The sequence below is a fragment of the Rutidosis leptorrhynchoides genome, chromosome 1 (assembly GCF_046630445.1).
Source record: "Rutidosis leptorrhynchoides isolate AG116_Rl617_1_P2 chromosome 1, CSIRO_AGI_Rlap_v1, whole genome shotgun sequence".
Classification (NCBI taxonomy): domain Eukaryota; kingdom Viridiplantae; phylum Streptophyta; class Magnoliopsida; order Asterales; family Asteraceae; genus Rutidosis; species Rutidosis leptorrhynchoides.
The window spans coordinates 105,178,531-105,195,353 of NC_092333.1; the positions used below are offsets into that span (position 1 = coordinate 105,178,531).

Sequence of the window (16,823 nt, forward strand, 5' to 3'; positions counted from 1 at the left end):
ATACAAGATAAGTAAGTGTAATTAAAAATGAATCTATATATATAATATAAGTTATAGGTATAATTATTATTATATGTATATCATGATATATAAAATTTATAAATGATAAATATTCAATAAAAGTTATTATATAATATATTATATGATTATTAAATATTACATAGTTAATAATATATAACTACAAAATTTAGATATAGTATTATATCAATATTATTATTACTACTCTCACTATTATTTATATTAATATTATTATTATTATTGGTACTAATATAATATATATGATATAGATATGAAGTTTGAAATATATGAATTGCTATAGTATTAGTATTACTATCAATAATAATATTAGTATTATTGTAATCAGTATTATTATTAATATTATGGTTATAAATTTTATAGTTATTATTATTATTATCATTAATAATAATATTATTATTACTAAGATATTATTAAAGAAGTTTTATTATTTATAATATTAAGAGTAATATTATTATTGTTATATTTGTTAAGTAATAAGATTAATTATAATATATAAATACAAATACATAAATGCAGATAATTTATAAATACAATTAAATACAGAGACATATACTGATATTAAGTCGAATTAAATAAATACAGTTATATTTTACGCGTGTAATCAGGGAACTATCACTATCTGTTATATTTTTTATTTTTTATTTTTTTCTTTTCCTGTCTGCTTCGATCCTCTCCTCTTCCGATTTAATTTCTTGTCGACATTAGTATACAATAATACCAATCCGTGATTAACTAGTGTTTCTACTTCAATTATCAGTTCGCTTTATATATTAAACATTGAAATTATGGAAATCAAAAAAGCAAAAAATATAAATAAAAACGCTCGACATTCTGTTGTTCATTTTTTTTTATACCAAAACTTGAATTCGAAATCAATCTCAAAATCCATTAATGCAGGATTGTTAGGAATCTCGTACTCGAACTCTCTGCAAGTTTTCATACCTCAATTCGTTTTATCAACCAAGAATTTCGAGGTCAAAGTTTTAAAACTTAAAAGTCAACTCTGGATCTTCTGCAAAATTCGAAAATTCTGTTTCAATTTGAGTTAAATTTATGATTCAAGAAGTTTTCATGAACGGTTTCTAATCTATTTCATGTTACAACTTTTGGCTAAAACGTTTCATAAATCGATTTCATATTATTTAATTATTTTTATTTTTTACAGCAGCGAAGAAACTGCTGTTGCTGTTTCTTTTAATTTTTTTTTTCTTCGTGTATGATGATTTAATTTTCAAAATATGGGATATTATAAGTAAATTTCAACCTTTTAAACCTTTTTTGAAAAATTCGTTTGATGATTAATATATCTCTGGTCGACTTAGTTTGGGAAGAAGAAGAGTTGATAGAATCGGGTTAATAAAAAAATAAAATAGGAATAATAACAGATAAATTGACATAGGCGGATGGTTTAATGGGTTTTCGGTTTAGCGAGTGGTCTCGGGTTCAATCCACGCATGGCCTATTCTTTTTATTGGAAATTCATTTTTGAGGTAGTTTTTATTTATTACTTATTATTGATACTTTTATTACTCATTAATATTAATTAATATTACTATTAGTATTATGAATATGATTATTATTGTTATTGTTATTAACATTAGTATTACAATTATTATTGTTATTAATATTGATAATATAAGTAGTAATTATCACTTATTAATATTATTAGGTGTTAGTGATATTATGAGTATTATTATCATTTTGTTATTATGTAACATCAATAAGTATTATTAATGTTATTATTAGTTTTATTAATATCAACATATGTATTATTATGATTAGGATTATTAATATGATTGTTAATATGTAAGTAATACAAACTATTATTTTTATGATTAATATTAGTATTAGTATCATTGTAGATTTATTATTATTATTATTATTATTATTATTATTATTATTATTATTATTATTATTATTATTATTATTATTATTATTATTATTATTATTATTATCATTATTATTATTATTATTATTATTAACAAAAGTATTATTATTAAAAATTATCATTAGTAATAAGATTGTTATAACAATTATTATTATTAAGTATTATGTATTATTATCAAAAAAAATTTTACTTTCATTATTATTATTATTAAACTTTTCATATTATTAAAAACTACTGTTATTATTAGTATTATAAGATTTATCATTAAAACTATCATTAATATTATTATTAATAAAATCATTAATATTAAGATCATTATTATTATTATTACCACTAATATGATTATAAGTATTATTATTTATATTATAATGAGTATTACTATTAGGTAATTACTAAAATCACTATCATAACTATAGTTAACAGTAAAATTAATATTTTTACGGTATCATTATTATTATCATTAATATCATTATTATTATCAGTAATAGAATTATTAACATTATTATCCTTAATAAAATATTAGATATTATCATTATTATCATTTTTACCACTACTAATAGTAATTAGTATTATTATAATTTTAACAAACAAATGATATATATAAAAATATGTATATATTTAATACATATAACATAATAAAATTAATATTTCTATATATAAAATGAATAAATGAAACATATAAATTATTAATATAAAAAGGAAATAACTAATAAATTTATATATATAAATTTATTCGATTCCAATTATGTGTGTTAATATATATACAAATGATATAGGTTCGTGAATCCAAGGCCAACCCTGCATTGTTCAATGTCGTCATATGTATTTTTACTACAAAATACAGTATCGTGAGTTTCATTTGCTCCCTTTTTAAATGCTTTTGCAATATATATTTTTGGGACTGAGAATACATGCGCTATTTTTATAACTATTTTACGAAATAGACACAAGTAATTGAAACTACATTATATGGTTGAATGGATCGAAGCCGAATATGCCCCTTTTAACCTGGTAATCTAAGAATTTGGGAACAGACCCCCAAATTGACGCGAATCCTAAAGATAGATCTATCGGGCCCAACAAGCCCCATTCTGGAATTTGGAATTCTTTAGTACTTCGAAATTTATCATATTCGATGGGTGTCCCGGAATGATGGGGATATTCTATATGCATCTTGTTAATGTCGATTATCAGGGTTCAATCCATATGAATGATTATTTTTGTCTCTATACATGGGACGTATATTTATGAGAAATGAAAATCTTGTGGTCTATTAAAATAATGGAAATGAATGTTTATGATAAACTAATGAACTCATCAACCTTTTGGTTGACACTTGAAAGCATGTTTATTCTCAGGTATGAAAGAAATCTTCCGCTGTGCACTTGCTCATATTAGAGATATTACTTGGAGTCATTCATGACATATTTCAAAAGACGTTGCATTCGAGTCGTCGAGTTCATCAAGATTATTACTAAGTCAATTATAGTGGGATATATTATGAAATGGTATGCATGCCATCAACTTTCGATGTAAAGCAAGTTTGACTTTTAAAAACGAATGCAATGTTTGTAAAATTTATCATATAGAGGTCAAGTACCTCGCGATGTAACCAAATGTAATGTATTCGTCCAGATGGATTAGGACAGGTCGTCTCATGTGTCATCAGAGCTGGTATAACGCCGTCCATGTGTGGCGGGTTAGTCGTAAAGGAGGTTCTCACAATGTGACATGTGGCAAAGCATTGACTCTTACTCCTTGCGATCCCTTACGAGGGTTGGCAGTTGCCGAGAGGCAGGCCCTAAAATCAGTATCTGAGGTACACTCAGTGGTCACCGGATAGTTAAGGCACTGGGTGGGATGGTGGTTGTCCCCACATGATGTCTCATGTGGTATCAGAGCGGTGGTCTTAGCGAACCAGGTCTTGCATTAGTGTGTCTAACTGATAGTTGTTTAGATGCATTAGTGAGTCTGGACTTCGACCGTGTCTGCATGTCAAAAGTTTTGCTTATCATTTAGTGTCAAAAATTATTTGCTTATCATCCTTAAAGTCTAGACACATCTTACTGCATTGATTGCATGAATAGTGTATAGACAAATCCATATCTTAGCGTATCTGTTACTGTAGACTTTATCTGACACGTTTCCTTAATTTCCTCCGTAATCTACGGGATCTTCCGTACTATATTAGATATTCTATATAATTAGAATATTATCCGATAACTGAAAATCATTTCATATCGAAAATCCTCTAACTGATCATAAGAGATGGATCCTACACCTAGCTTGGATTTCATTAGTTCCGGAAGCAATTTCGAGATGTGTATTGAAGTAGACTCCGAAGTCAATGAACCCGAAGTGTCTCCACCGTTTAGCTATTTTTCTTTCTGGAGGAGATGGGGGTGGGTCTGAGACTTACTCACTCGATGGAGAAATGAAGAAGGCGAGCCCTACCGCGAACTAAACTTACCTCCTAACATCGGAGAAAACGATGTACTCACCGGTGAACCTATGTGCAACAATGTATTCACCCTTCTTGCTAAAGTTTTCCACCTCGAAGGTCGCATTACTGCAATCTCAGAAAATATTCAACCTCTACTTCCGAATACCAATCGAAGGGGAATATTAGAAGAAGTTAGGGAACTTCGAATTGATAATCAAGATCTATCGAATCAGATGAGTGGATGGATAGAAATGATAGAGGATAGGATAGAAACCCTGACAAGAATGGTGCGTGATTTACAAGCTATACTTACTACACCAACATCATCACCAACCTCAGCACCAACAACACTTGTAGCACCGACAGCAATAGTACCACCATCAGCAGCACCAGCATCATAACCAATACCAACAACAACAACATCATCACACGTCTCAACCTCGCAATCTATACATCAAGCATAATCATCGTTCTACGAATCGTTCTACATAAACTATCTTCATCCTTCATGGCGATTATGTAATCTCTAATGTTTTAGAGATTATGTACTCTAGTTCTAGCCATAAATCTGATGAGTTTAATATCACATTGACTCATTAAATCCATGATTATGTCTGAAGAAAATATATATGTATATATGTTTTCATAAAGATTATAATTAAAATTTTTATTGTATAAACTGTTAATGGTGAAAATATTTTAACGGGTAGGTAATATCCGAGGAATATTTAGATTTCGTATTAATAAGTTACACTGTACATTCTTCGAATCTGATTCAACTGTCATTTACTATCCTACTTACAACAACAGCTATACGAATCCGTTCACCCCAGAATAACCATTTTCATTCAATTTCATATTTGGATTTTGACCTATCAGAATCTAACAAGTGGCATAATGAAGAAAACATTGGACAAAATAAAATTTGTTAGAAACAAACAAATTAACTATGAGAAATTTTGTTAAGAATCCACGCCAGCTGTTCCTAGGTAACTGATTACATTTTATTTATCGCAATTTATTTATCGTAATTTATATTCTCGCAATTTTATTTATCGTCATTTAATTTCTGTTATTTATTTTACGCACTTTAAATATCGGGACACGTATACAAGGTTTTGACATATCATATCGACGCATCTATATATATTATTTGGAATCATCATAGACACTATATATGCTGTAATGCTAGAGTTCGCTATACAGGGTTGAGGTTGATTCTTAAATAATATATACACTTTGAGTTGTGATCGAGTCTGAGATAGGTACACGGGTCACGATACGTATTAATTAATTCGAATATTATAAACTGTATATGAATTAATGAATTAGTAACTGTGGACTGCTAACTGTGGACTACCAATATTGGACAATTAAAATGAATTAAAATATTGATTATAACATATGAAACTAAACAATTCTTCAAGTTTGCCACTTGATTTCATCTTAAACCTCATTTGTATCTTGACGATTACAATCTGCGTTCAAACCTTTCATGATTTTTGAAAACAACTCAATCGAGAGGATAAACCAACCGCACTTCATCTACAGAAGAAAAGATTGATGCATATAGTTATGCACTTGAAAACTCTCGGAACCTGAGTAAACGTTTAACATGTATCTGTGCTAATTCCTTTAGTGTTATTATTACCCAAAATAACTTGATAATTCCTTTCAAATTAGCAAATTTTGTCACAACTCCAGCAAATCAACTTTGACTTTCATTCGGATTAAACTTATTATAACTTTGATATATAAGCTTACCTTTCGTCATTGTTACCAGGAAACCGATTATATCTCATCACATTATCAGTAAACTTACCAACCATTTCATTGACCTTTGACTTTTCGAAAAATCATTATATTCATCGAAACCCTATCATGTACTCATCAACATCTTGTAACAATAATTGCCATACCAATTACCGGGAATCAGCAATCAATACTTTGAAAACTCACAGCATATCTACATCAATAGTTATATGTATAACCTTTATCTCTTAGAATTATGACTTTCCATTCTGAAATTTTGAAAAGCACTCAGCCTAAGAATCAATACATTGAACTTTGAAAAAGCTGAATGAAGCAGCAGAAACTGTAGACAACCGTAAACGACATTAATTGTCGAAAGCTTGATGATAAAGAATAGTATGTTGGAAAAGCTCAGAAAAGTTGGAACTGGAAAACGGATTGAGCTAACCCTGAAAGAGACTGAGGACAAATATAAGGATCAAAACCTATATTCAAAGAATCAAAGTAATTCTGGATCCATTGAAATCTTTAGAGAATATCTTGTTCCAAAATCATGTTAAAATCTTGCGGAAAATCTTTCTTCATCAATCATCGAACTTAGAAATTCTAAAATATCATCATAAATATCTTCGATATTTCTGAAGATATTTTCATAAATATTCTTGTCCGAAATTATTTATCTCTTCGTGCTATCTATATTACATCATAAAGGAAACTACTTTAGTTTCTAAATTTCTTTAAAATTCAAGTTTGAATTATGAATGATTTTGAAGTAGTGTTAGAAATTGATGCATGAGTTAGTATAATATAATGACACTTGATCAACGTGAATATATTACAGTAAGTCATACTGAGTTTCTAATGCGACATGATGATTCACAGATCGTAACGTCATCATGTGCCATGTTACATAACTCTTTCTTTCTGCTTAACTTCTGAACATATCAAGAAAATATATTCTTGATAGTTCTATTCTCAGTGATTCTGGTAATTTGACAAATCAAATCGTGCGATTACGTTCTTTCTTATTTAGAACATTAAGTTCATTCAAAACTCCATACTTACGAATTCTGGACCGTTACTCGCTTTACTAGAGGTTGATAAGATAATAAAAAGGCAAAGAACTCCAAAATATAAGAGAAAATATAAAGCCCAATAACAACACGGAGGTTACAAACTGTGTATATCAATGTTTATCGCAACATAAAGACACGGGAGAATTAAAAACATTATAACCCCAAGGGCGAAGTAAAAGAAAACAGAATCCTCCGGTGAGAGTTGGAAAAGAAGAACAATCAATGCGATAGTCAGGATAATTACAAGGATTAGAACTGGATTAAGCATTTTCACAATCTCTTGGGTGTATAAATTAAGAAAGAAAGTATTGAGGTGGTGAAAAGTAATGGAACGGAAAAGGAAAATTTATAACGAAAATATCCGACAGAGCAATCCAGGGCATATAATCACAGTTAATTATAGAGATCTTAATTTCCTTACTCACCGAAGAATCAAATCTTTTAGATTTTGAAGATTTTCTTTAAATCGCTTGAATTTCGGAATTCAACCAAGACAACGTCAAAAGTTAAGACGCACCTTATTTTTTTTAATTCAAACGTGACTACATCAAAAGTTAAATCTCTATCTCAATCTTTTATGACAGCTTCATTCGTACTCTTCGAATAATCGAATTGTTTAATCTATATTACTCAATGATGATAAAACTCTTTTATCAACTCATATTCGTCATGAAAATATTTTTATTATTAGCCATGACCACCTTACTCAAATTTTGGGACGAAATTTCTTTAACGGGTAGGTACTGTGACGACCCGGAGATTTCTGACCAAATTTAAACTTAATCTTTATATGATTTCGACACGATAAGCAATGTATGTAACTTTGAGTCTTAAAAATTCTGAACTATTTCATATATACATCTGACCTTTGACTATTCCCAGCGATTCACGAACAATTGTTTGTAAATAAAAATGTATATATATGTGTATATAAATGTAAGTATATATAATAAATAGAAACTATAAAAATATAAATTTAACATTTGAATTAAATATTTAAAATAGGATACAAGATAAGTAAGTGTAATTAAAAATGAATCTATATATATAATATAAGTTATATGTATAATTATTATTATATGTATATCATGATATATAAAATTTATAAATGATAAATATTCAATAAAAGTTATTATATAATATATTATATGATTATTAAATATTACATAGTTAATAATATATAACTACAAAATTTAGATATAGTATTATATCAATATTATTATTGCTACTCTCACTATTATTTATATTACTATTAATATTATTATTGGTACTAATATAATATATATGATATAGATATGAAGTTTGAAATATATGAATTGCTATAGTATTAGTATTACTATCAATAATAATATTAGTATTATTATAATCAGTATTATTATTAATATTATGGTTATAAATTTTATAGTTATTATTATTATTATCATTAATAATAATATTATTATTACTAGGATATTATTAAAGAAATTTTATTATTTATAATATTAAGAGTAATATTATTATTGTTATATTTGTTAAGTAATAAGATTAATTATAATATATAAATACAAATACATAAATGCAGATAATTTATAAATACAATTAAATACAGATACATATACTGATATTAAGTCGAATTAAATAAATACAGTTATATTTTACGCGTGTAATCAGGGAACTATCACTATCTGTTATATTTTTTATTTTTTATTTTTTTCTTTTCCTGTCTGCTTCGATCCTCTCCTCTTCTAATTTAATTTCTTGTCGACATTAGTATACAATAATACCAATCCGTGATTAACTAGTGTTTCTACTTCAATTATCAGTTCGTTTTATATATTAAACATTGAAACTATGGAAATCAAAAAAAGCAAAAAATATAAATAAAAACGCTCGACATTCTGTTGTTCATTTTTTTTTACCATAACTTGAATTCGAAATCAATCTCAAAATCCATTAATGCAGGATTGTTAGGAATCTCGTACTCGAACTCTCTGCAAGTTTTCATACCTCAATTCGTTTTATCAACCAAGAATTTCGAGGTCAAAGTTTTAAAACTTAAAAGTCAACTCTGGATCTTCTGCAAAATTCGAAAATTCTGTTTCAATTTGAGTTAAATTTATGATTCAAGAAGTTTTCATGAACGATTTCTAATCTATTTCATTTTACAACTTTTGGCTAAAACGTTCCACAAATCGATTTCATATTATTTATTTATTTTTATTTGCTTACAGCAGCGAAGAAACTGCTGTTGCTGTTTCTTTTAATTTTTTTTCTTCGTGTATGATGAATTAATTTTCAAAATATGGGATATTATAAGTAAATTTCAACCTTTTAAACCTTGTTTGAAAAATTCGTTTGATGATTAATATATCTCTGGTCGACTTAGTTTGGGAAGAAGAAGAGAAGACAGAATTGGGTTAATAAAAAAATAAAACAGGAATAATAACAGATAAATTGACATAGGCGGATGGTTTAATGGGTTTTCGGTTTAGCGAGTGGTCTCGGGTTCGATCCACGCATGGGCTATTCTTTTTATTGGAAATTCATTTTTGAGGTAGTTTTTATTTATTACTTGTTATTGATACTTTTATTACTCATTAATATTAATTAATATTACTATTAGTATTATGAATATGATTATTATTGTTATTGTTATTAACATTAGTATTACAATTATTATTGTTATTAATATTGATAATATAAGTAGTAATTATCACTTATTAGTATTATTAGGTGTTAGTGATATTGTGAGTATTATTATCATTTTGTTATTATGTAACATCAATAAGTATTATTAATGTTATTATTAGTTTTATTAATATCAACATATGTATTATTATGATTAGGATTATTAATATGATTGTTATTATGAAAGTAATACAAACTATTATTTTTATGATTAATATTAGTATTAGTATCATTGTAGATTTATTATTATTATTATTATTATTATTATTATTATTATTATTATTATTATTAACAAAAGTATTATTATTAAAAATTATCATTAGTAATAAGATTGTTATAACAATTATTATTATTAAGTATTATGTATTATTATCAAAAAAAATTTTACTTTCATTATTATTATTATTATTAAACTTTTCATTTTATTAAAAACTACTGTTATTATTAGTATTATAAGATTTATCATTAAAACTATCATTAATATTATTATTAATAAAATCATTAATATTAAGATCATTATTATTATTATAGCCACTAATATGATTATAAGTATTATTATTTATATTATAATGAGTATTACTATTAGGTAATTACTAAAATCACTATCATAACTATAATTAACAGTAAAATTAATATTTTTACGATATCATTATTATTATCATTATTATCATTATTATTATCACTAATAGAATTATTAACATTATAATCCTTAATAAAATATTAGATATTATCATTATTATGATTTTTACCAGTACTAATAGTAATTAGTATTATTATAATTTTAACAAACAAATAATATATATAAAAATATGTATATATTTAATACATATAACATAATAAAATTAATATTTCTATATATAAAATGAATAAATGAAACATATAAATTATTAATATAAAAAGGAAATAACTAATAAATTTATATATATAAATTTGTTCCATTCCAATTATGTGTGTTAATATATATACAAATGATATAGGTTCGTGAATCCAAGGCCAACCCTGCATTGTTCAATGTCGTCATATGTATTTTTACTACAAAATACAGTATCGTGAGTTTCATTTGCTCCCCTTTTAAATGCTTTTGCAATATATATTTTTGGGACTGAGAATACATGCGCTATTTTTATAACTGTTTTACGAAATAGACACAAGTAAATGAAACTACATTATATGGTTTAATGGATCGAAGCCGAATATGCCCCTTTTAACCTGGTAATCTAAGAATTTGGGAACAGACCCCCAAATTGACGTGAATCCTAAAGATAGATCTATCGGGCCCAACAAGCCTCATTCTGGAATTTGGAATGCTTTAGTACTTCGAAATTTATCATGTCCGATGGGTGTCCCGGAATGATAGGGATATTCTATATGCATCTTGTTAATGTCGATTATCAGGGTTCAATCCATATGAATGATTATTTTTGTCTCTATACATGGGACGTATATTTATGAGAAATGAAAATCTTGTGGTCTATTAAAATGATGGAAATGAATGTTTATGATAAACTAATGAACTCATCAACCTTTTGGTTGACACTTGAAAGCATGTTTATTCTCAGGTATGAAAGAAATCTTCCGCTGTGCACTTGCTCATATTAGAGATATTACTTGGAGTCATTCATGACATATTTCAAAAGACGTTGCATTCGAGTCATCGACTTCATCAAGATTATTATTAAGTCGATTATAGTTGGATATATTATGAAATGTTATGCATGTCGTCAACTTTTGATGTATTGAAAGTTTGTCTTTTAAAAACGAATGCAATGTTTGTAAAATGTATCATATAAAGGTCAAGTACCTCGCGATGTAACCAAATGTAATGTATTCGTCTAGATGGATTAGGACGGGTCATCTCATTTACCTTACATTCAAACTATGTTACTTTTGAAATAATGAATTTGTAATGACCTACGGGTCTCGTACTTATGTTAATTGTTCTGTTCATAGAAGCATACTATCGTTTGTAAAACTCATGACGTTGGTTATGACGTCACCTTTTCTTATGAATGCAAACTTATTTTTTAAAACAACATATAGTGTTTGACCTTGTAATGATCCTGTTGTTGATGACCCGTACACGTTAATTTTGTACAGGGCATCACAATTAGTGTCTATGGCTCAAGTCTAACATGAATATATGATTTGTATGCTTGTTCTTGTCATTTTGATGTAACTAGCTTAAACTTGAATTGGGTGTGTTTAGTCTTGAGTTTTGGTGGATCATATGTTGTTAGATGTTAAAAGTGCATATATTAAATTGTTACTAGCATCACTAGCTTCAATTTGGTATGTAAGTTGAGTTGGAAAAGCCTCATTAACATGATTAAGGATTTTATGATTGTTGGTTAGGGTTTGGTAGCCTTGAATGTGATTTTTGATGCATTAAAAGCCTTGCAATGTTGTTTGTAAGTGTTTAGTAGTATTGTATGTGTAATTACCTACGAAACGACGTATTATATGTGTTTAGTAAGTTCCCGAATCATCTTATGTGTTTTACGAACTTGAAACCTTGATAACGAGCTTTAAATGATCAATTGACGAGAATTCGATTATTGTAAATGATGTTTTTGTTTGATGAAAAGTGTTTAGTTGTCTTCCTTGTTAAATTACCTTTCCAACGATATAAGATACGTGTTTTGAATGTTTACGGTTCATAAGTTATGGTTGTTTGAAGTTGGATTCGTTTAAGTGTTCAAAACTGCCAGACTTGCTGAACAGATACATAGAGCGGCGCTCCAATACCTGGAGCGGCGCTCCAAACCCGTCTGTCCAAAGTTTCACTTTTTTGTTTAATTCTAACTATGCTACGCACCTCCGATTAACATGAAACTTGTTCTAACATGCTCATATATGATTAAAAACCTCAGAAAAATAGTTCGGGACCCGACCCGAACGTGTTGACTTTTTTGTTGACTTTGACTTGACCAAAGTTGACTTTTGTCCAAACTTAACCAAATACTTATGCAATCATTCTAACATGCTTTTATACTTGTACCTTGCATGAAACTTGACAATTTGATTCATATGCTATAATAATCGAGTCGTAACGAGCCATAGGACTAATTGAACACTTTGACCAATCGTGTTTACTGTTATTGATACGACCTATTTGTTTAGGTCAAGACTAGCATTCGTTCTTGCACACGTTTACTTGTGAAGTACTCTTATACTCTTGCACTCAAGGTGAGATCATAGTCCCACCTTTTCAATAACTTTTACTTTTAAACTATGGAATGAGAAACATATACGTATCATACTTTTATGCGTTGAACACACGTACAAAAACAAACATTCCACAGGGAGTTAGAACAAAAAGCCTTAATTCAATTATCATTAGTTACACTTGCAGGGTGTAAACGTGAACTTATGTTATGTGATCACATTGGGCTTGACGAGACCTCATTCGGACGGTTCGCTACCGTTAGCGGATGAAATATATTTTGGAGTATAGTGTATGTTCTAACACTACGTAACAGGGTACAAAATAGTTAAGTCTTGATAATTGGGTACTTGCGAACATACTTTTGGAATACAAACGATTTGGATAATCAACTATATTAAATCTTGTGGTTCAAAAACAACATTACTATTACACCAATGATTTCACCAACGTTTTTCGTTGACAGTTTTCTATATGTTTTCTCAGGTCCTTGAACGCTAGGTGATACATGCTTCCGCACCTTATTTTTGATACTTGCTTGGATGTCGAGTATACATGCATACGTGGAGCGTCTTTTGACTTAACTTAATTTGTGTCGCATGGGTTTCAATTGTACTTAAAACGTTGTAACATGTTTAGACTTGAACTACTTTGTAAACTTTGAAACATCTTTATAATTGAAATGAATGCGACATATTTTGGTCAAACGTTGTTTTAAAGACTTATGACCACGTAACGGGACCTAAGTAGACGGCGCCGTCAATGACGATTTTGTCGGGTCGCTAAAAAGATGGTATCAGAGCATTGGTTGTAGGGATTTAGAGTTCATTGGTGTCAATCCCGAGTCATAGGGTACATTAGTGAGTCTAGACTACAACCGGCATATAGACTTGAAATAGGAATTACTTGACTACTTGTGCATTTATACTCGGACTCTTCGATTCATATCTAACTTTTATTTCATCTTAATCTCACATTGTTTAATTTGATTGACACGCCACCTTGACTTAGTGAAATAATGTCGAATGCACATATGAATTAGGGTAATATAATTTCCAGGATTATATTACGGTGACTCATATGAACGTTCCGACATTATGACATAAAGAATTTAAGGTGAGTCAAGGAAAATTTTCTCTTTATCCTCATTCTATATCACGGTTAGTATTATTGAGAATACTAATCAACGATATTCTTATGTTTTGAAGGAACAATGCCTCCTCGTCGTGTACCATGAAACGAAACTCCCGAACAAGCTCTTCAAAGCATGATAGCCACCGCCGTAGATGTGGCCATGGCCAGTCACTCATCCAACAACAATAACAATAACAACAACAACAACAACAACAACAACAACAACAACAACAACAACAACAACAACAACAACAACAACAATAATGGAGCCTGTAATTCAAATGAGGGATGCTCCTATAAAGCTTTCATGGGATGCAAACCTCACACCTTCGATGGAACCGGGGGACCGGTTGTGCTCACCAGATGGTTTGAGCAAACGGAAGCCGTCTTTAGCATAAGCGGTTGTCGGGACCAAGACAAGGTCAAGTACTCCACTCACACTTTCGCCGGTGTCGTTCTCACTTGGTGGAACACCTATGTACAATCGGTGGGTACCGATGAAGCCCACGCCCTCTCTTGGGCCGATTTAAGGGAAAAGATGATTATCGAATATTTTCCTCGTGAAGAAACCCGAAGGCTCGAACAAGAGCTAAGAACTCTAAAAGCGGTCGGAAATGATCTCAAGGCTTATAATCAACGATTTTTCGAATTAGCCTTGATGTGCCCAAACCTTGTGAACCTTATAATCAACTCACTTTTGAAGGAATTCGTGATTTGATTCTTAGTGAAGGTATTCGAAGGAAAGATTCAAGTGGGAATTCAGGTTCAGTTCTAAGTGTTAGTCGAGGAAAAGCTAAGTCAAGAAGTCCATCATGGAGTAAGAACAGTGTGTGTTGGAATTGTCAACAAGTTGGTCACTTTAAGTCAAAGTGACCGAGTTTAAGTCAGTTAGGAGCTTGTTGACTACGGTGATTGAGGAGCATCTTGGGTTTTGGATTCGGGTGTCTCGTATCATGCTACACCATACATGAACGAGATGGTGATTTTTAAGGGCTATTTCAGTAAGGTTCGAGTTACGAATGAGAGTACTATTGACGTTGTGGGTATTGGTGATCTCGTGGTTAAACACTTGGATTATGCTTGGATCTTGAGGAATGTGATGTTCAACCCAAAGCTCAAGAGTAGATTGATCTCGGTTGGGCAAGTGGATGATGATAGGGTCATGTTCTATTTTGGGATCAAAAGTGGTTAGTGTTTAAAGAAGACTATGTAATTTAAAAGATTTGATAATGTCTCTGTGTTTGTCATTGCAAAAATGGTGTGGTAAATATACAGAGATAGCCTAGGCTATGTATGGTAACAGTAACAGTAATCCCACCATTTTAGGGGAAGGTATGAATTACATAAATACAAAGATGCTAGTCAAATATTATACGTGTATTGCTATTACTCCCCGCAGTCGAAACTATTGGATTCCGTATGCAGAGACTGGAGCGAAACTCGTTGAAAAGTAACCGTGGTAGCCCTTTAGTAAAAATGTCTGCTATTTGAAATCTTTTTGGAACATGTAAGATGCGTACTTGGCCGCGTGAGACTTTTTCCCGAAAAAAATGGATGTCGAGCTCTATGTGTTTAGTCCTTTGATGTTGAACAGGATTACCGGATAAATAGATGGCACTTACATTATCGCAAAACACAATTGTGGCTTTCATAATTGGACACATGAGCTCAAGTAATAGATTACGTAACCAACAAGATTTGGCAACTACATTTGCAACTCAGTGGTACTCGGCTTCGGCACTTGACCTAGAAACTGTTGGTTGTCTTTTTACTGACCAAGAAATTAAATTATCTCCCAAGTATATGCAATACCCGGAAATGGACCGCCGAGTATCAGGACAACCAGCCCAGTCGGCATCGGTATATGATACCAGTGCATGTGAAGATGACTTTGAGATATATAATCCAAGAGATAATGTGCCTTGAATATATCTGATTATGCGCTTTAGGGCAAGCATGTGAGCATCATGTGGCGAATGCATGTGAAGGCATATTTGCTGAACTGCATATGAAATATCCGGGCATGTGAACGTGAGATATTGAAGTGCACTAGCTAGACTCCGATAGGAAGTGGGGTCCGGATATAAATTTCCCAAGTTGGCGCTTTGCTTGCCTTGGGTGTCAACTGGTGTAGCAACTGGGTTACATGAAGTCGTACCTGCACGTTGAATAATATCCCGAGCATAGGCACTTTGATTAAGAAATAAACCACTAGCACTACGATGAATAGAAATGCCCAAAAAAGAACTCAAAGGACCTAAGTCTTTCATAGCAAACTCGCAAGCCAATTTGGCCATAAGCTAATCACGAAGATCATCTGAGGATGTAGCTAGAATGATGTCATCAACATAAAGTAACAAGTACGCAATATCCTTGCCGTTATGGTATATAAATAATGAGTGATCACATTTGCTATGTATGAAACCAATAGTATAAGCAAAATCAGCAAATCATTGGTACCATGCGCGCGGTGCTTGTTTTAGACCGTAAAGTGAGCGTTCGAGCAAACACACATGATTGGGGCGAGTACGATCTTTGAAATCTGTAGGCTGATACATATAAACAGTTTCAATTAAATTACCATGTAAAAAAAGAATTTTTAACGTCCAACTAGTGTATAGGCCAAGATTTAGAAACCGCAATACTAAGAACTGTCCAGAT

General features: G+C 30.1%; 1 protein-coding gene across 1 annotated transcript; it reads right to left on the reverse strand.

Annotated features, from left to right (window-relative positions):
- Positions 1-15,880: 15,880 nt before the first annotated feature.
- LOC139887931 (uncharacterized mitochondrial protein AtMg00810-like) lies at positions 15,881-16,459 on the reverse strand. The gene has a single exon (XM_071870978.1). It carries the CDS (start codon positions 16,457-16,459, stop codon positions 15,881-15,883), a length of 579 nt encoding a protein of 192 aa, XP_071727079.1.
- Positions 16,460-16,823: the final 364 nt, after the last annotated feature.

Bases quoted from the DNA above. Each gene is read 5' to 3' on its own strand.
- LOC139887931 (XM_071870978.1), bottom strand. From the start codon at position 16,459: ATGGCCAAATTGGCTTGCGAGTTTGCTATGAAAGACTTAGGTCCTTTG.